This window comes from Pyrgilauda ruficollis, unplaced genomic scaffold (genome assembly GCF_017590135.1).
Source record: "Pyrgilauda ruficollis isolate IOZ18807 unplaced genomic scaffold, ASM1759013v1 scaffold46, whole genome shotgun sequence".
In the NCBI taxonomy this organism is placed as follows: domain Eukaryota; kingdom Metazoa; phylum Chordata; class Aves; order Passeriformes; family Passeridae; genus Pyrgilauda; species Pyrgilauda ruficollis.
In genome coordinates this window covers 2,524,045-2,545,281 of record NW_024526155.1, presented here as the reverse complement: position 1 = coordinate 2,545,281, position 21,237 = coordinate 2,524,045, and the positions used below count along the sequence as shown (strand labels likewise).

The 21,237-nt window shown below is 41.3% G+C and overlaps 1 protein-coding gene across 2 annotated transcripts in view; it reads right to left on the bottom strand.

Annotated features, from left to right (window-relative positions):
• Window positions 1-4,515: 4,515 nt before the first annotated feature.
• Window positions 4,516-21,237, bottom strand: part of DHX35 (DEAH-box helicase 35) — a 28,390-nt gene continuing 11,668 nt past the window's right edge. The window contains exons 13-22 of one of the 2 annotated variants that reach the window (XM_041478814.1): window positions 19,785-19,909; window positions 18,850-18,904; window positions 13,891-13,986; window positions 13,446-13,540; window positions 12,789-12,866; window positions 11,543-11,672; window positions 10,765-10,846; window positions 10,147-10,218; window positions 8,426-8,564; window positions 4,516-6,255 (exon numbers count right to left, since the gene is read on the bottom strand). In XM_041478814.1, the coding sequence (XP_041334748.1) occupies window positions 6,211-6,255; window positions 8,426-8,564; window positions 10,147-10,218; window positions 10,765-10,846; window positions 11,543-11,672; window positions 12,789-12,866; window positions 13,446-13,540; window positions 13,891-13,986; window positions 18,850-18,904; window positions 19,785-19,909 (917 nt within the window). In that variant the 3' untranslated portion in view covers window positions 4,516-6,210. The remainder of the gene's footprint in view (window positions 6,256-8,425; window positions 8,565-10,146; window positions 10,219-10,764; window positions 10,847-11,542; window positions 11,673-12,788; window positions 12,867-13,445; window positions 13,541-13,890; window positions 13,987-18,849; window positions 18,905-19,784; window positions 19,910-21,237) is intronic. The other variant, XM_041478816.1, reaches the window with a different exon arrangement.

Genomic DNA, 21,237 nt, shown 5'->3' with positions numbered 1-21,237 from the left:
GGAGGTTAGTGCTCTGGAGTCCTTGAAGGTGTTTTTCCCTGGAGAAAACTGGGGAAGAGCTGTGATGGTGGCAGGCACTGTGCCTGCCTGTGTGGCTGTGCCCTGGGCAAAGCTCTGTCAGGCTCAGCTCCACTCTCCTCTCACTGCAGCTGATGCAGGAATTCTGGCAAAGCCTAAAACTCCTGTCTTGACAGAAGTTATTGCTTGCTTAGGTACAAGGGCTCCTGGAAAGTTTCCAAACCCTAATGGGAACTTCACTCAAATGACTGAGTAGTGGGTTCCCACATATTTCAGCCTCCCCAGTCCCTGAGATTTCCTTCCACAATACATCTTCCCTCTGTATTCCACTCCTCACTCTCACAAGACAACCCTTAAATAGACTCAAGAGGACTTTGTGACAAAGGGACAAGAGTTAGGAGGTGTCTGTGAACAGCTTTGGATGGAGAGCAGCAGGAGGACATGGAGCAGATCCAGAGCAGCAGCTGCTCTTACCACCGTGTACCACCCCTGCTGCCTTCATTCCCTGTTTAACGATGAGTGCTTCCCACTTGGACCTCCTCACTCATCTTCACAAGCCTTCCTTGTGGTACAGCACATCCTCAGGATGGGGCTGAAATGGAAAGGTGCAACGATGCGGATACCAAGGGCACAAATACCCACAGAGAAACCTGCACACAGTGGGTTTCACACTGCTCCCCTGCTGCAAATCCTGACCCCAACATGGCACCAGTGGGGACATTCTGAGCAGGGGTTCATGAGGTTTGAATGGGGCCATTTGCCACTTATAGAATTCACTAAAAATTAGCCTTTTCCATAGACATTTTGGGGACAGGATGAGGAACGGAACATAACATGAATCTGTACAGCTGCTTGGAAAATCAGTGCTAGGGGATGTGGACACTTTACAAACATCACCATGTGGGGACCCTTGGCCAGACAAAGGCACAGTGGCAGCCTGGTTCCTCTCTGCTCAGCAAGAGAGATGTGCCCTGCTGCCAACAAGAAGCACACACACACACACACACACACACACACACTCACCAGAACTGTCTCTTTCTCTCCATGGTGAGCCCTGCAAGGCAGATCACCCTGCACTGACTCCCTGCCATGATGGTGTTCAGCCAGGCAAGCTCTGAGGGCAGGGTTTGTGCCACAGCCAGGAATGACCTCCTCTGGAAATGCCCCAGTGCAGCAGGTGCCCTGCACACAGCTGCAGGGGGAGTCACTTTCTGCTTCTCTAGCTGAACCAAGAGGCTTCAAGGCGTCTCTGATGGATCCCTCACCACTGTAACACGCTGCTTTGCCACCTGTGAGGTGCAAAGGGTTAAATCAGCAGCAGCTGCAATTTCCAAAAAGACTGATTTTGGGTAAGCCAAGACTTGTTCAACAGTGCAGCAGTTCTGACACCATCCCCCTCCCTGTGCCAGGCTGCCCAGCATCCCCAGGGAGCTGCAAAGAGCCTTCCTGGTGTCCTGGCTGCTGTGACAGCTCCTAATGGCCACCACTATTTCACACTGCCCCAGCCTGGATTTACACCCAGAGCTGCCTCTGTGATGGATGCCTCCCAGCAGCACTGCCCCAGCCTGTGCCAGCACAGCAGGGCCAGGCAGATCCTGCTCCCTGCGGCAGGACTGAACATGATCCTGGCTCTTCCAGGTCCCAGCAGAGTCCCTTCCCTGCCCTGGCTGCAGCAGGGTCTTTTCACAGCTTATGAAACCCTGGTATCTCCCCAGACACCAAAGGGAGAAGCAGCAGGAGTTCCATAAAACCTGGCTCATGGAAAATGTTTCCTGACATCAAAACATTCCCTGTCTGACAGGGTCCTCTCTCTGCCAACAGGCATCTGCAATAAACAATCTATTTCTTGGCTGGAGGGAGCCAAGAAGCTTTTGTGATTTGCTGCTCTCTGTCCTGCTCTCTCTCCTGTAAGGTTTGGCTTTTCCAAGCAGTACAGGATGGAAGGTTTACCAGGATCTGGTGGCTGATCCCTGCTCAGGTGGGAGACCTTGACGGGAGCCCTGCAGGCAGAGGCAGCACAAGCACAGCAGGACTCACTGCAGGGACCCCCACCCACCTCCAGGCATCTGTGGGAGTACAGAAACAGCACAAGGACAGGAAACATCCTCTGACTGCTTCTGCCTCAGCTTTGTGCTGAATCTCCCCTTGTGCCTCTGCCTGCAGCACCCAGCCTGGGAGGAGAGCACAGGGAGCAACCTTGGACCTGGGAGAGCAAGGAAGCAGCAAGGGGGGAATGTGCAGCTGCAGCCAGCTCCTGATCCCAATGCGAGCTCAGCAGCAGGGATTTCCTGGAGAGCTGCTCCTGATGCTCTGTGCACTCCAGGAACTGTAAGGGACAATTCAAATAAATCTGCAAGACAAGATAAATGCATTTAGTTATTTTAAATTCCAGCTATTATTCTAGAAAGGAGAAAAGAGGGATTTTTTTTTTCTAGAAAATTTTTGATTGTTCATAATTGGCAACACAGCCAAATTCCACCCCTTGTATCTCCCAGCCTTGCACATCCACAGCCCTGCAAAGCCAATTTTGGAATGGAGCAGGAAGATACTCCTGCATCCTCTGAGACAAATCACATCTGCCATGCTGCCACAAATGGAACAGGGGGATTTTTTAGTTTGGTTTGGGGTTTGGGGTTTTTTTTTGCACTAAACTCTTAATTTTGTTTATTACAATAGTGGCTAGAATTCAACACAGCTCAAAGATTCCTTTGTAGTGAATATGAAGTGTAGACAAGCTGCCATTTTCTGTGACTCAGGGTGTAAGTGAAAGAGCCACTACACAACGTCCTGGTTGGAATTTTGGGGGTTTTTTAGGACATTTTGTTTGTTTGCTTTTAAACCAGCAGGACATTCAGCCCCCTGGGCTTTTCACTAATCTCTGCACCTCAAATACTGCCTTTATCCCACAGCCACCGACAGATTTGTCCTTTACCCTTTCTCATCCCACTTACCATTAAACTGATTAAATGTTAAAACTGAAGAATAAGGGAAACTTTTTAAGTTAGTTTTGGCAAATTAGTTTTTCCCCAAGATACTTTTTGAAACCGGTGCCTGCCATCTACTGGCACTTTTCTCAAAATGCAGCCAAAGACTGGGTCTAAGAACAGGTTTTCCACAAGCTACTTACGTTTATCTCGCAACTTTTTTATTCCAAGCCCCAGCAAAGTCATTTACTCTAAATGATGAGTTGGGGTGACGACTTTCTTTGCCAATTGTTGATTGTATGACCACTTGATACAGATGAACGTTATGAATTTAGAGTAATAAACCTGTTTCCAAGCTGTTTGCAGTAAAATTGCCTGAGCCCAGTGACAATTACCAGAATCCTGGGATGAGCAGTTATCCATGACACTGATGCTCCCAAAAGGGATTCTCAAAGGCTCTCTGCTTCCCTGCTCTCTTCTCTCCCTCCTTCCCTACAACCCAAGGCTCCCAGCTTTTAATTACTTGTCTCTTCAGATTAACCAGAAAGAGTTGTGACTGTTTTCCCATTAGTTTATCAGAATTACTTTTACTCCACAAGATGGGAAACATATTTCAATTAATATTTTCTTGGCTGAATCTTTCCAGTTTAATTTGATTTTCTTCTAGAGCAGACAATACTGAAGTCCTGAGTAGAAACACTGACACACTTTCTAAGGGGCTTGAGGTGTGCACCTTTTTTACCCCACAATTATTTGATGTCAGTGGGTAGCAAATTTACTTTTTAAAAAAATCTGTCTCCTTGTCAGCAGTGGAATGGCTTCTATTCCAAGCAGTATTTTGATTCAACAGACTGATATTTTAACCTCATTCTCTAAAAACCAGGGTTCAAATCCTTAAATGTTTCCTAAACTCCTGACAACCATCTTCAAATGACTCCAACCTTCCCCACAAGAGCCTGTTAATGCAGCAGAGCCACCACCAAGGCAGGGAGCCACCTCCTTACACAAAGCTATTTAAAGCAGAATGCTCTGTACTAATCTAGCAGTGAGCTGGAGGCCAAACCTTTACAAAATAAAGAGATTTTCAGGGCTTTTTAAAGTTTTCTGTCTTCCAACACCTTCCAAGGGCCCACATCTCTGATATCAGCAGTGTTTCTCTTGGTCTGGATCCTAATAACATTTGTTCTTAGCCTGCATCTCTAGTGTAGGGTCTGCCTCTTCTGGGTGTGGTGAGACCTCAATAGTTTGTAAAACTGCTAAAAAGTCTCAATTTTTTTGTTTGTTTATAAAGACCTACTGCAGTCATTCTTACACAACTACAATGCTTGCAGCTTGTGACAAAGCTTGCACATCCCTGGGTTCCGACCTCAGCAGAAATCACATTCATTCCTAGAGGAAAATCTGCAGCTGTGCTGCCAGGTAAAAGAACATCTGGACAAGACAGGTCTCCAGAACCACCCAAAATTGTCAGAGCTGGCAAATGCAGTGGCCACCCACTGCCAGCCCAGCCCAACACACCCACCCAGCTCCCCCTGCTCAGGCCCAAGTGATGCATTCCCAAGCTTCCTCAATTCAACAGTTTTATTTTTCTTAAGAATACTTCCAGAGGACAGAAAAACACAGACAATTGACAAGTCTTCATATTCAGTTCTTTCTCCAATCCTTTAAGAGAAAAAAAAACCCGCAAATTAAATCTTTTTAGTGAGTTCCAACACTGCTCTCAGCTCTGGCTAGGAGACAGTCCCTGCCCCGAGGAGCTTCCAGTCTAAGAGAGTGATACAAAGGTGAGGGGCACAGGGACAACAAGGAGGAAGGTGACACAGTTTTTATGCTGCTGGTGCCATTCCTGGAGACTGGTACATGTGTTTGTGCTGGCAGTCAGGATGGACACACTGAGGAGACCACACAGTGCACGTGGCACAACATGTTCTCTCTGCAGGTATTTGGAAGGGACAAGGTAAAGAAGCTCTCAAGAAAGTTTTCAAGGCAGTCCTGTGATGAGGAAGGCATTTGTTCTATGTAGAAATTTTTGCCTATTTACATCCTTTTTTTTAAGAAGAAAATAAAACATTTAAAATGCCAAAAAACACATTCATCAAATCAGTTGAATTACAAAAATAAAATTTTCAAGCAATGTATTTTTAAAATAAATATCAATAGGTAAAAATGGAAAATGGAAATAAATAAATACATGTATCCAAGCTGTCTTGTTAAAACACAAACAAGCATAATTCCTTACTGAAAAGTAGCCATGGAATCCCAATTAAAGCAGCAACTGTTCAGAGCATCCTTCTCCTCAGTAACAGAGGAAAACAAGTCCCAAGCAGCAAAGAACAGATTTGTAATAAAAGAAATATAAAGGACTTGTTCCTTATAGGAAAGTATAGAACATTTCCTTCTTTGCTGATCAACAGAGGCTAAAAAACAGAGTTCCATGATATTCCCCAATAAAATTTACTGGTATTTCCAACCAGTGGAAGGTTATCATTTTTTCTCTCATAGGATAAAAAAGAAAAGTAAAGCCCTGTCTGTGAACTTGATTGATTGTGAACATACATCTTTAGTCCCTTGATTGAGCAGAAAATTAATCCATCTTAAAAATACTGAGCTGCTCTTTCTCCCCCTCCCCAAACAGCAACTCCCATGAGCAGAACCCAGACATTTCAGTCCCCAGGGACTGCTCAGCACAGTGAGCTGGGCCAGCTCAGCCTCGGGCAGGACACTTTTACTGCCTGGGAGCACAAGCTGCACCAGTTTGGGATGGTCCAACAGGAAATCCACGTTTCCATGGCAGCACCTTGCATTTCAAGGGGTAGCTGATTGCCCTGAGCTCCTGCTGGCAGGAGCCAGGCTCAGTTTGGCCGGTGTAAGTCACAGTGCTCTGGGTGACAGGAGGCAGGGTACCCTACTCCCCACGCTCATAAGGCAGTACCACTCCAGGAAATCTGTTTCTTTCTTGAAGGTTTCAGGTTTTTTGTGGTCCTTTATGTCCTCTTATTTTTTAAGTTGTTTTTCTACCTATTTAAAAGGAGCAACATGCCCAGATTAACAACAGAGGTCAAGTAGGCAAAGATTAAAATGTCCACAATGCAAGCTCTAGGTTTACAATGTACTGGTCATGCATAAACCCCTACAGATCCTGGCAGGCATTTAAACATTTAGGTTGATGGAAGATCAAATTGCTAATGAACTGACTGCTGAATGGACTGTAGCCAGCTTGAAATCACTGGTAGGTTCTGCTTCTGATGTCACAACAACTGAAGTCATGTCAGTGGTCATCTACTTTAGCCCTTTTTGCTTTCAAGGAAAGATGCTGCAAGAAAAGAAAAGAACAAAAAAACTGCTCAGCAGATACACCAAAATTAGGAAAAAAATCAACTACAATGCTTTCTATCCTTAATCATAATTTAAATAAATTCTAACAAATATCCACACCTATCCAAGCTCTGCTTGTTACTGACATAACTAAAATAAACCCATTAAATAAAAACCCACATATACCCCAAAGTGATATTCTGGCTTGTAATAAAATAACTCCTAGGTTTTTTTGTACTAGCTGCAAGCACAATTTCCCACTGGAAGCAATTTTCCAGGTGTAAAAATGCACAGAAAGATGTGCTCCCAACAATACATCTGCAAAACATGTATGTGAAAATGTATGTGAAGGACAAGATTTTAATAACTGTATTAATCCTGAAGTTGCACTGGATCTTTGGAACCTCTGTGCCCTTAAAGACCTACAAATGTGGAATAAAATATGGCAGGAGTTCTGCAAAAACCTGTGTGATTTGCAACAGTTCACTTACTCAAATTTCACATGTGTGACTCAAAGTTTTACACAAGAGAAGTATTTCTAGTTTTCAAACTTTTTATAAGGACACCCAAGACTCTTGGCTGATATGGATAACTGACCAGGCTGGAAGTGAGAATTTTCCTCAAAACCAGCACCATCCTTGAGAGCTACCATTTATTATAGGATGAAAAGAATGATTGGCTCCTACTGCAAACTGACTTCACTTGATCAAAGGTAAAAGACTTGGTAAAGATTGGATTTTGATGTAATTTCCTAGAATATCTACAGCAGTAGTAGCACTACCCTGAAAAACATGTTCCCTCATTCAAGACAAGTCCTCTTTGCTACCACCTACCTAAAGGAAAACCTCACCCCAAACTTCAGCCCATGGAGAGGTCAAAACAGGATTTTGTGTGGGTGTGGGCTATAAATGTAAATTATGTGACAACTGTAAATATGTGAGTCAAAGGACTAATTATTGCAGGCACAGATTTGATACAACATTGGCTCAGCTCCTTTTCACACCATGTCTGCAGATCATCTCCCAGCAGCTGAAGGCTCTGCCCCACAGGGGCATCGCTGCCTTTGTCAGATGTCTTATAGGAAAAAGGCAGAAAATATTCAGCTACTTAGTAAGTCCATTTATAGATGGGAATTGTCTGGATAACTGAGATGAATTATCCAAGATGAGCATAAAAAGCCCCTCTCTTGAGTCAGTCACATGAACAGATGCCAAACTGTTGGGAACTGTAACCACAGAGGCGTCCTAAGGTGCTCCCTGCACCACAGGATTCTCCTTATTGACAAAACCCCAAGGAAGTGAAAGAAAACAAACATCAGATTCTCCAAGAAGTCAAATAGTGAGGCAGATGTATAAATTAGAAACACACCACCTTTTTCATAGGTCTGATATGCAAATGCATTTTTTCACTCAGATTTTGGAAATACTTCATTAATTTAAAATATAAAGCTCAGTAGATATTAATGTCCCATGAGAAATTCAAATACACGATCAATTTGGTAATCTGTATAGTATTCATAGGCTATGTGGCACCAACAACCCCAGCTCAACTAACATTTAGATAATATTTAATACCAATTCAGTTCTCAGAATGACCAGTGAATAAGTCTGGATTGACAGATCCACATGGGACAGTCAATAGAGGTTGGTGACAACTACTAAAAGATACTTATAAATAAAAGGTATCTGTATCACACACAGCAGTTTGCAATAAAGCTTTGCACAAACAGCAGCTGTTCTTTGCCATTTCACATTTGAACAGATCAGAACTCAAAAAAAAAGGCTTAGGATTTTCACAAACATTTGCAAAACATGCAAAGGCTCTCCTAAAATTATTATGCAATGTGTGACCACTGCCTACCTACAGTGCTGCTCAGGGAAATGCTACCAAGGGCCTATAATGAAGTGCAGAATGGCTGAAGGCTTCATTTCCCAAAGTGATATGATGGTAAATGAAACTTTACCAGCAAATGGATCTCATTTTGTAACTCTGAGATCCATTGGCTGGATCATAGGGAAAAACATTTCATGCATCAACTTATTATCCTCTTCCTTTATATTAAAACCACTACAAAGACCAGAGGCAACTTAATTTCTGTCCCATTAGACCACAGCAAAACATAAACCCTGAGAAATTCAGACACAAGAGCTGCTCTGCAGCAATGGTACCGTTTGGCCTTTATGCCGATTCCGTACCGTTCCTTGCTGGTAAAAGTGAGGTGCCAGCTCCAACAGCCAGGAGGATTCAACAGCTGTCACATCTCTCATGTAGTATTTAGCAGTCTGTATGACTTCATTGTAGACTACCCTGGGAGAAAGGAGACAAAAATGAATAGTTTTTTGTCAAGCAATCAGGGAGAGCTGATTAACACATATTTGGACAGTTTCACGTACGTGCTGCCAGAGGTGGCACTTACAGAGTGACAAGAGAGTTCTTAAGCTGTAATTCAGCCTCTTGCCTTTTTCTCTCTGGTTGGTCAGAGTTGTCCACATTAAGAAAATCTTTAATTGCCATGAAAACAACTTCACATACTACCTGATTATATGGGTGAGAGGTATACATGAAAGAATGTTTCTTATAATAGGGTCAAGGGGGACTCACAACTGATGCTTTGGAAGACAGAATATTAATTACTCTGATATCATAAGGGAAAACGTCCAAAGCACCAAAACCCTGCACCCACAACAAGGAGGGCACAAACCCCAGCATGACTACCCCTGGCGCCAGTCTGCAGACAGGTGAGATAAGCATCAGAGGAAGAAATCAGCTTTAACTCCTGCCAGAACATCTCCTGGGAAGAGATTTAGGAACATCCAACCATGTGGACTCATCCCCACTGCCAGCACAGTCAGGATGCCAGCATGGACAATCTATTTCTGAGGTCATCTTCAGTAGGTAAGGTCTTTATCCCCAAGGAAGTACAAACCCTTGCACTGAAGGGGCAGCTACCAAATCCTTCAGTCACCATCTGCCTTCCACACACAGCAGAGCTGCAAACACCTGAGGTTTGTGGTTTCTCATTAATTGGTATTTAGCTCTCAAAAGCAAAGAGGAAAGAGTCCAAAATTGTCTTTGCCAAATGCGTCCTGAGACATGGCAACTAACACAGCTAAAAATAAATCAGAGGAAAACAAACCAGAAAACACATTTCCTATACACTTTTAGCAAAGAGAGAACTGAAGCCCTCAACAGAGGATGGTTGCCCAGGCTGCAGCAGCACTGAAATTTAGGTTGCTGATTAAGTAAACTCCTATGTGACAGGATGCCATGACACCAGGCTGAGCTTATCCTTCTAAGTCTCAGCAGCAGGCAGTGCAGGATGGAAGTCCAAATACTTCAGGCTGGCCATGCTGACCTGAGAGCTCCACACACATTTCTTTGTTATCTGAGGGCCTTTTGCCTGCAAATGGAATGGTCATATCCCTGCTTATGGGAAGCACAGCCAGTTCTTTCCTCAATCTGCTGGACAGCCATAACTTTTCACATCATACATTTTATGTGTAAGCCCTTTCCCTGCAATCCATTTGCAATTTCTGCAGCACCTGTTTAACAGGATATGGCCTTAATAGGCTTAATAAAAGTAAATTAACCCTAGCTCTGTTTAGGTACAGAGACTACTTGGAGAACAATCTGCAGTGCAAGATGCCCACTAAACAGGCTCTGCTTTCCAACATCTGCAGGTTTCTTTGACAGTCAAACATCACTCTATTCCCTTTATTTATTTGGATACTCCCAAAAAACTGTTGCAAAGGAAACGCCACTTGGATTCTCCCTGTGGGAACTATGACCTTCTACATCTATTCCTCCACTGATGGAGAGAACCAATTCAATTTGGGTGCTGCAAATCTCTTAAAAAAACCCCAAAGAAGACAAAGCAGCTCTAACTTACCAGCGTGGAGGCTTCTCTGCATACAGCACTGAGCTGGGGTGGATATGAAGCTCGTGGTCATCACGGATAGTCCTTGAAAGCAAGATACTATTTCAAATTGTGCCTCTCTTTATTGCTTAATATTTGGTTCCTTTCTGCCCCAGTATGAATGTTTAATAAAAGCAAGAATGAAAGGGCTGGAGTAAATTAATAACATCTCCATTAAATGAACAGATGAAACCAGGCTTAAATGCTGGCAAAAGGAACAATCAATAATTTGATATCCTGAAAGAGTTTTATCTACATTAAATGAAAAAGTAGCACTTCAGGCTTTTACTCAGTGCTCTGGAAGTGCTACAACACTACTGCACTACAACTGTACTTGCTTAACTTAAAGCAATCTAATGACTACTAGTAGCAGCTTCCCACTATTAATAATTTTAGTTATATTTGCCAAGGAGAAGAGATAAACACTGAGGCAGTTTCCAGATACAGAACTTCAAATATTTAGTGCACTGATTGCCACATGTTGCTAATTGCAAATTAGGAGAAACATCTGCTTGTTGATTTAACTTAGATTTATTCATCAGAGGAGCTTTCCAACCAAGCACCAGTTGTAGTGAAACTGTACATAGTCACCTGTAAGCTCCTGTGGAGTGGAATTTAGCTGCGTTAGCAAAGAACCCAGAAACTATGCACCTCAAAACAGGATCTGGATCACCTGGAAAGAAGAATTTTTCTGTAAGATGAGTCAATGGAAAGGCAAAAATCCCCAAAATACCACTTAATCATCTCAAACAACTTTTCAGAGTGTATCAGGCTTTGACAGCAAAGGCAGAGCAGACAAACCCTGCAATTCTTTTTGACTTCAATTTCACAGCAAAGCAAAAATTGCTGCCTAAAAAATGAATATTGCCACCTGTGTCTCCATGAAGAGTTTCACAGTCCCTAAAGCAGCCCAGTGTGACAGCTGAGCATTGAAGGCTGATTTTTCAGAGCAGGTAGAGAAAAGTGCTAAGAACCAGTCCTGGCACCTGTGCACACACAGCACAGCTGGAAATCACATCCCAAAGGCTGAACAGCACTTTGAACAAAAATGGCCTTTTTGAAAAGACAAAGAGGGAACAGGGTGACCTATTTATGAGTCTTTTGGAAAATCTGTCCATTTAATAGATAATCACTGTTTAAACTTTTGCTGGAAATCTCAACTAATGAAGACTGGACTAAAATTTAATTGTACAAATAGGCTAAAGTACTCATCTGCAGCCATTTTTAGGAAAAAAAATCTGGTCTAAATTAACATTATTTTGAGGCCAGGATAAAAATACTCCAAAGGTTACAAGAAAAGCAGGGAGCAGACTGACAGTTTGGAAACTACCTTCATTATGTACTGGACAAGAGCTTAAAAAAAAATCACCTTCACTGGACTTCTTTGGCACTTTAAAGCGGACGAGAAGTTTTTTCAGCTGCTCTCTTACAACAGAAGCTCTCACAAGCCCTTTGTAGTTCAGAAAGTGCTCCTGACACCACTGGGAGCTCTTGCTGTGCTGTACAGTGAGAAGAGAAAAAAAATCTCAATGAGATACCATTAGCAAAGCAAACCCAACCTCTTTTGGATAGCCTTGTTCTGTTTTAATCCTGGTCTCCTACAACAAATTTCTTGTGGTTTTCCCTGAAAATTACCTATTTACAGAGCAACTAACAAGGGTATGTAGCACTAGTAACTAAAAAACATGTCTCAAACAACTTGTAGAGAACAGCAGATCAAATGCTATGGGGTATTTTTAAACAGATGTGCTTCATTTCTTCATATGTGGTGAAAGAGAAGAGCACCAGTCATTCCATTTAATTCTCTCAGATCATAAACTCATCTGTTTTCAACCTCAAAATGTAAACAACCTTTTCAGTGCTGTTTTCATTGGTCTTCTCTCTGCAAAGAGCTGCTTCTCCAGAAACCAGCACTCCCTCCAAGAGCCTTTGCATCTGACTGTTTCTAAGAGAATTAACACAGATACAAAATGTGAAGGGCAACACTTCAGTTGGTGCCTGCCTGGCTGCTTTGTGGCTGGGGAAAAAAGTCATGTTTGAACACTTGGGTGGTTATACTGCTTCAACTCAGCACTGCTGCAAGTATTTTACTACAAAAGTGGTTTATACCAGCAAAATATACTTCTCCCAAATAGGTGTAGCAACTTCAAAACTAATAAATAAACCTCAGCTTACAGAGCAGTACTAAGGTTGGTGTTAGATCTCAGAGTATGATGATCAGAGAGTTAACTGAACTCCAGAAAAAAGACTGCTAGATTTAAATGCAGATTATCATCAGTAAAACATGAGAAAAATATTAATTTCATTGGAAATTTGGACATTTTTCTCCAAGCCCCAAGACCAAATCCCTGTCTCCTTGAAAACACAGCTGTCTACCCATAAGATTTTCATGCTGTACCCCAACAAAATTCTCTTTTAATCCCTGTTCAGAGGAACTGTGGAAGATCTGTGGCAAATGGTGACCAGAGAGTCTTTTAATGTAGACTTATCACTTGATAGGCTTGGTAAGTCCTCAGCTTGGAGAACTTTTTTGTATCCAGAACTTCCAGATTCAGAAGTGAGATCCTCAGGTTCCTCCTGCTCCTGCAAATCCACATCCACTTGAACTGACTTACTTTGACAAAGGCTTCATAAACATTCAGCATGGTCAGATGATCACCTTCCTCCACAGCAAACTTCCTGTGCTGCCTGGCCTGCAGAACAAGAAATACCATTTTATAGGCAGATTGATTTTTGCTGAAATAATATCTGACATACCCAGCTCCCTTCATCTCTGTATTTCCTGGGGACTGTTAAATTCTTACCATCTAGGGCAGCTCCTCTGGGCAACAGCAATACTTTACTAGTCCCCATAAACTCAGGAACACTTCTAAAACTGAAATTGTAAAAATGACCAGATCAAGAATCTCCATTCATTAAAATTAGGCTATTAAGAATTTGCTACATCCTTCCTGTTTTGTTCATCTCAAAAGGAAATGGTGTGTGGGAAGGTTTTGGGGGATTTTTTTTTTGCAAACCCTTCCACTGACCAATATTGGTTTATAACCTTTCATGTTCCTGGACCTCAGAAGGAGGATTTTAGCACTACTAAAAGACTCCAAGGTTCCCCTGTTATTTGGTTTCTTCTTCTACCTACAACAAACAGATACAATTCCAGACCTTATTTTATTTTCACACAAAGTTGCAGTCTGTAATAGGCACCAGTAAAATACTTGCCAGAAGTCCAGAAATGTGGAACCAACAAGCAGAAAAGCAGACACAAATGAACTTACAGCCTGGTTTTTCTGATTTGGAGGGATCACAAAGATGTTTTGAATCTGCATCATGGCAGCAATTGTCAAAATCTCTTGGGAGCAGCCAAAATTTCCTGAAGAGTAAATGAAGAAATTCAGTAAAGGAAATCTTCCATTCAACTTACCCCATAGAGAATAAAATGAAAAAGAAGCAGAATATGTTTTTATGGTGTTCAAAACAAAAATACATAAACTCCAAGATTTTTTTTTAATATAAGACTGAATGTTTTCAGTGGAAAACTTAAGAAGCAAATGTTAGACTTACTAGACTGTGAAATGTCTTAGACTAATTACTTAATAGAGATTTTAACCAATTCTTTTCACTGCAGACCACACCAAGATGAAGAATGGTTTGAGTTTAGCAAATGTCTAGCAATGCTTTACAACTACATGACTGTGAAGAAACTGATATTTTTCCTCCTACCTGATTCCAGAAGCATCTTTGCAAACATAGGATTCAAAGGAAACTCTGCTATTCTCATTCCAAGAGGCTCTGTTAATCGGCAGTGCATGTCCAAACCTGCAGCACGTTAAGAAATGTAGCTGGGACACGGGCAAAACAGCACAGCAAGGCTCCTTTTACACTGAAACTGTACTGAAGAGCAGAATTAGCAAATGCACCTTAGAGTTGCTGAATGTATATTACACTAAGCTTAAGGCAATCCATGATACCCATTTACTCTCCCATGGGTCACCAGATTTATTTTTCAACAATACTTGAACACACAAGTTTTTTTTTTTTTAATTCTCACCAAGTTTCACTCTTACCGTCAATAATTTTAAAAAAACTGCAGTCCAAGTCAATGCCATGGCCAGAGGGGATATTAGCTGTTAGACCTCTGATCCTCTTTTTAAATATTCAGTAACATCTTTGTTCATGAGGATGTAAAGCAGATGAGAACGAAAATGGGGATAAACATGGAACAGGCATTATTGCAGGAACAGGAAGCACTGCTGATGGGAGGGTGTCATTTTTCTAAGCACATCTACTTAGGTCATGGAGAAAAATAATGTATTATTGACTTAACAAGAGATGCACAGCTGATAAAGCTTTTCTACATTTTAGTCGTGTATCATCCACTCAACTGCCAGTCACGTTCCAGCTGCAGGCTTTTCCCTGGAGATGGCACAGGAGGGAGGCCTGACAGCTTGATCTGTGATGGCCAGAGTAACCCTGCACATTTACCATTTTAGAGGTTTGGCTCCCTCCAGTCAAACCCCTGCAGCAAGGGTGACCCATGCAAAGCACAGATCACAGTCTAGCTCTGAGCTTTATGCTGAGATTTCAGAGAAAGATTTAAGTGGAAAAGCCTTTCCTTTGCAAGAGGACACAGAATTTAAAAAATGCAATACACAGTGAACAATAATAAGGAAAAAAAGCGTGCTAAGAAAGGCAGCAGAGTGAAAATTGAAAGAGAAAACTTCAAGAGGCTGAGTTGTATGAGGTATGACAAAGAGGTAAAGCACAAGAGAAAGGCTACACAAGCAGGGGTGAGTGAGAGCCCAGCAGCAGGACTTTGGGGCACTGCAGGTTGCAAAACCAACCACAGCAAAGCGACCTGAGGAAACACAACCACAGCTCTCACATTATATAAACACATTACTTGTCAGACTGTGTGCTGGTAACAAAGCCACAGCTGCACTGCAGCTCTGTTTCACAGAGAAAGGCAAAACCACAATTCAGGTCAAGGAATGAGATCTCCTATAACTCATGTCAGCATATCTGAACCCACAGATCCCTCCAGCCAGTGTTTATTTTATTATTTCATATGCTACCAACTCATGACCATGTACTAATTCACTCACACACTCCTACACTGTCCAACAAAACCTACCAGGTTTTTTTCAGTGTTTTCCTCAGAAACAGGTACCAAAGGCAGCTTTTGTGCAATGGTGAACTAACATATTTAAACACTAAGTCACAGCACCTGCAAAAATTAAGTTATGATAGTTTTCATTTGACTAGTGCCATATGAGAAATTTAAGTTCTACCACAACTAATAGCTCAGATAGGTTTTCATCTACAAAAAGACAACTGCATTCCTAAGTAGGAAAAAGGAGAAATTTCCAAATATTTATGCACCACTTTCTACAGGTGCATCAAGCCAAAATCCTTTGGCTTCTGCTGCATGCTACAAACATCAATACAATTTGGCATAATCTATATATGGGTTGTGCACAGATCTAGTAATTTGTAGTAATAAGTTTGAATATAGCCTGCAATGGATACTAGTTTGGAATAGGTGAAAGTTTCCTTCAAATAATCCTGAAAGCAATCACTGAACCCACATATATACAGGAAATTAAAGATCTTAGAAAAAGATATTACAAAGATTTTAATTAGATATGCCCAGGAGAGATTATTCAAGTACCATGGCACTAAAATGTTTCAAGTAACAGCCACTAGTGTGTGACAGTCTGAGGGATTAAAACTACCCTTTTTAAACTTAGGTTAAGTGGTTGTTTCTGATAGGTGACAACTCTCAAACGAATCTTTAACAAAGATCTGAAATAACCCTAAAAATAAAGCCACTTTTTGCCTGCTTATTTACCTCTTAAATTATGCTTAAAACCAATAAACTCCAACTGACAACTCAGGCTCTCAAAAGGGCATCAAAGGAGAAGGCTGAGGAGAGATACTCCTGATGTAATCAGTTTGCACCACTGCAAAAATAACCCCTCTCCAAACAGTGATGTGTTTATTCAACACAGCTATCTCAGCCTTAGGAGCATCTGCCCTGCACGAGTTGGCACCACGCTGGCACAACAGGGGCCTGACCCCAAACTGCCTTTTTCAATGTGGCTGCAATGCCAATGATGAAATTCATGTTCCTACTTGCACAAGAGAAATTTAATCCTCACTGCACCTGCAAATGCTTGGGCAGCTTCACCTCTGCACTTTATATAAAATCTTCATAATAAACCACCTAAAACTTAACTTCACCTTAAACTTCAGCAAAAACTGAAGAGTGTATCACACACATTTCCTTCCATCTGAAACACCAAGATCAGCACTTCTCTGTTGTGCTACAAAGCTGTGCAGCCAAGAGAATAAGAGCTCTTTGAAGCTACACGAGCAGAACCCTTATGCCAAAACATCACCCAGCTAATCAGTGAGTTTATTGAACTTTCCTCTCCATTTCCCTAAGGTGGTTTTGGCTGTGAATTCATCCTTGCAACACATTCCTGAGCCACTGTGAAGGTCCTTGTTCCAAGCTTGCAGAGGTTGCCAAGAACCAAGTGTCTTAAGTGAAACCCTCCTTTGCGAGATGGAACTGAACCAGCACAGGGCAAAATCCTGGCCAAGCAGAGCTACAGCTCCATGAGAATAAAAAGAGAGCAGACTGCCACAAGTTACAGCACAGCATCTGTGAGTGGTCTAAAAAGAGCCACAAACCTCTGGAAGCTTCCAAAATTTACACAATCTCCTTTATGCTGCCTCATGTTTACATTATGGAGCAAACATTGTCAACTCTGAATTAGCTACAAACAAGGAGCTGAAGTCAAACACAGCTTAGTTTTGACTACTTGGCCTCACATCAAGTTTCTGTTTTGTTTAGTTTATTGCTTTCAAAAAGATTACACAGCTGTCAAAAAAACTCAACAATATAACAGTTTTTCCTATAAACAAAATTAGGCAGCAGGCATCCCACTCACCACACAAAAAGGAGTTGAAAACCCTGTATAAAAACATATTACTGCAGTGTGATCTGAGCGTTGAAAGTATCCAACAGCAGCATAATGAAAAAAACCAGAATGAACACACTTAGAGTTAAAGACTATCTCAAGTTGGAAAGGACCCACCCATAAGGCTCAAGTCCAAGTTCCTGCTCCTCCCAGAACCACCTAAAACCAAACCATATGCCAACAGTGTTGTTCAGACTCCAATGAATTGGAGAACAAGCTGTGATTAGTAACACAGAGAACAGAATTTTTAAAAAGATACTCTTTTCAGTACCTAAATAGTAGAAAAGTACTTTGAATTATGCTCTCAAGATCTGTCAGTCTAATCTTTTCTTTTCATTACAAGTTTGTGTGTATCTGTTGACTTGTCCATAACTGGCAAGTTCAACACTAAAACTAGAGCAGAGTCTTTGCAAGTGGCATGCATTGAAAAACAAGAAAAGGCAGAAAGCTGTTCACTGAAACACACACACTGCCTTGAGAAACAGTTCCAGTTCATCCAGGAGAAAATGTGTTGGTTTTAGGGAAGATCAGAGGTTTTTGTTAGTGGTTGTATCCTGTATCCTCTATTATCACAGCTAATAGCATCAGAACAGTTTGACTTGCTGTGGGTTTGAGCTTTGCCTCAGCTGCAGGACCAACAGCACGAACATGAAGAGCATTACACTACAGCAGGTGTAGCCTTTCAGCCACAGCCCATCCTGAATCCAGAGCAGAGAACAGACTGGAATGCATTTTAAAAATAATAATTAAATTAGCTCTTAATAACTTCTGTCAGTCAAACCTTCAAAATCATAGCAAGGAGGCAGTTTGAAAACTACCACACTCTCTGTGGGGTTTCATGCACAGCCTCCAGACTGAGCTCTCCGAAATTCAGGCATCACATTTGACTCACCATGCTTAGGCAGAGTTCCAGCACACACACAGCAAGATCAGATAATGACTGCAATGTGTTAACAGGAAAATTTACAATAGACACACTAGGCTTTTCAAAGTCCCACTAAGGAACAAAGTTGCAATTCCATCAGCCTTGATAAAGTCTGGGTTATTACAGTCAAACCTTTGCTTACAACTTTTTCTATTTATGTCTGCAAGTGTTACATGTTTCCATTGCTGGCACAGTAACATGAAATAAAAGTCCACCACACCAAGTCTTAGGTATGTAACAATTTGTCTAACTGGATACACGTAAAGTTAGTGTCTAACTCCTCTACTGGTCTAATTAGTGTCCAAACTCCATTTTTATCTTTATATCACTCTGTAAGGACTGAAGGAACACAAAGAGGATCTGCCAGGGAAAAAACACCCTCATCAGCTCAGAGCCCTGTTCCTAGCAAGCACAAAGAGGTGGTTTCGTCTCATGAAATTGCAAGGAAATACAGATAAAATAGCTATAAAATACTCATTTATCCAATCTAAATAGTTAAATTCTAGTTTAAATTCCATTGCTGCTGTTTGCTTGCTTACCCATCTGAATAACCAAAAAAAGAGACAGTAAATCCAGAAGAGACTGAGGTACACTCTAAAAACCCACTAAGAAAAAGTTTCCACCAGTCACAGCTGTGTTTCTCCTTTCTCAAAGCACAGTTCTGAAATGCAGTTTTTATTAATGTCCATACAATCACCAAATACAAACTACAGTTTTTTTCCACAACTCCTGCAATATAGCTACAAATAAAACAAAGCATTAAAATCTCACCTCCTAAAGCATACAGCAACTCTAAAGCTTGCACCATCGACTGTGCAGGGGGTGGCTGAGAAGAGAAAATGTGCAGTCATTGAAGTTATCAGTATAAAACATGAATTCATAGATCTTTCTCTTCTGCAAAATCCTTAACTACCTACTCTGCTGCAAAATGAACAAAGAGCTCTAACACTCTTCCTTCTTTATAAATTCAGTGCAAAGGGACTGCAGTTACAATTCTACAGAACCTCGCAGTTTGTCTTTTTAAGACTTTGCTGACTTCTCAGCAATTGAAACATCAAACTCTGGAATACAAATGGCTGTTTCCAAGTGGTCACACACATTATTTGCACTATTGGTTCCCAGGAACACACTTTGCTGCCTGACAGGGGATGATATTAAAAGATTTTATAATCATAGAAAATTCAGGGAGTTAGAAAGAAAGTTAGGCTTAGTAGGCCCTGGGAAATGTTAGGCCTTGTATTTGCTAGATCATGTGAAACTGCACCTGTGTAGTCAGTACATGATAAATGATATAATTGTTAGATGTGATTAGATATAATTAATGTTTAAAGAATCATAAGAAACTATGTTAGGGGTTTGAGGGGGATCACAAGAAATCCATACTTGGATGAAATCAATGTATACAATACAACAATGTAAGTTTAATAATTAATATGTAAGTTATATAACAATAGAACATAAAACATTTTCAGCTCAAAACCATGTTGGAGTCAGATTTGGGTCTGTGTACCCCTGACACCCAGAGCTCTTCAATAAAAGCACCTGCATATAATCATTCTGTGTTCCTGAATGCTAACAGGGACAACGAGCTACACTTTCCAAACCAGCAGGGCAATGTTGAACGGTGGTGTGGGCTACCCCCAAGTCATCCCCTGATCTCTCTTCAGCCCAAGGAAAGCTGGCAGCCTTCAGAGCCCAGGACTCACCGAAAGGAAGGGGAACCTGAGCACGTTGTCAATGCCCAAAGCCTTGAGCTGCAGGATGACAGGGGCCAGGTTGCTGCGCTGCATCTCCGGCACCGTGGACTTGGGCAGCTTCTCAAAGTCCTCCTCTGTCAGGGAGAGAAACACAGCTGGGGACTGAGCTTCAGCTCCCCTTCTGTGCATCACCAGAATCACAATCACACCCATTTCAAGTTTAAATTATCACATATGGATAATTAACAGCTGTTAAAAGACAATCTCTATCCTAAAGATAATCTTTCTCCACTTACTTTATTTTACATTATTTTTATTTAAATAAATTCAACGGTTTTGGCTACAGCTTTGATTTTGTAGTTCACCCACCCACATTTCAATTTGAAATGCTATAAATTCTTCACAGAAGTCTGGAAATGTTTTGTTTCTCTTCTGTTTAATGTTTTTGTCAGAAAATAAAAGGCAGGCTGCAATACTACAAAAAAGGAATTTTTTAAAAGAGACATGGAAAAGTTTCAAAGCAGCATGCTTTCAATACAAGAACACTATTTTTGTAACTACTCAAACAGTTTAAAATATATATTTTAAATAAAGATTAAGGATGGAAAAACAATTTATTTAATAATGCCTTTTTAAAACCACGTTCACTATAAAGTCCGAGTCTGGAAAAATACTCCATGTAAGGATAAACCTTCCAACTGTTCTGCAGTAAAAAAAAGGGCACATCCTACATAATTTTCACCCAAACTATTTTCATTTCTACAGAACCCTTTTCTATCTCAAACCTTCCCTAGGACAAAGACAGTGCTGTTTCTCTGCTGTTGATCACTCTGTGCACTTTCTTATTTTCTTTTTTTATTTTTTCCTCCTTTAAAACACTTCTTAAAGCACTCCCTAGACCAGCTCTTGAGCACACAAAAATATCTTCAGTGTAGTCATGGTTTCTCCAGTAAAACACTCACAAAGCTATGTAAGCTTGGGATATTGTGTAGCACATATTGTCTTCTGATTCTTACTGGATACATATAAATTCAGGGCATAAATCATGGCTTGGTTTAGTGTGGCAACTGCTGGCAAGCACATACAGTTAAAGGAAAATGCTTCATCTCCAGCATCTCAGAGCTCCAGTAAAACTAGAGGGGGCCTGAAGCCCATCAGCAATGGGAGTGTTCAGCTGCAAAGCCTTTTCTCATTAAGCAGCTGAGAACAGACACTTTGACTGCAGCTCTCTGGATAGTGTGAGGTGGCCAAGAGATTTATTTGTAACTGCAGTTTTTGTGCACTGCCAGGGTCATTGATTCAAGGGAAAAATTTGGGGTTGGCAGCTATTCCTAGGTAAAAAAGAGACATGAAGTTTTCTCTGAGTTACCTAAAAGATTTCCAGAGTCCTTTTGTTAAATGCAAGGTCTATAAAGACTTCAGTCAGAGAAGAGAGCTTGTAATACTGGTAAGTACTAAAAGC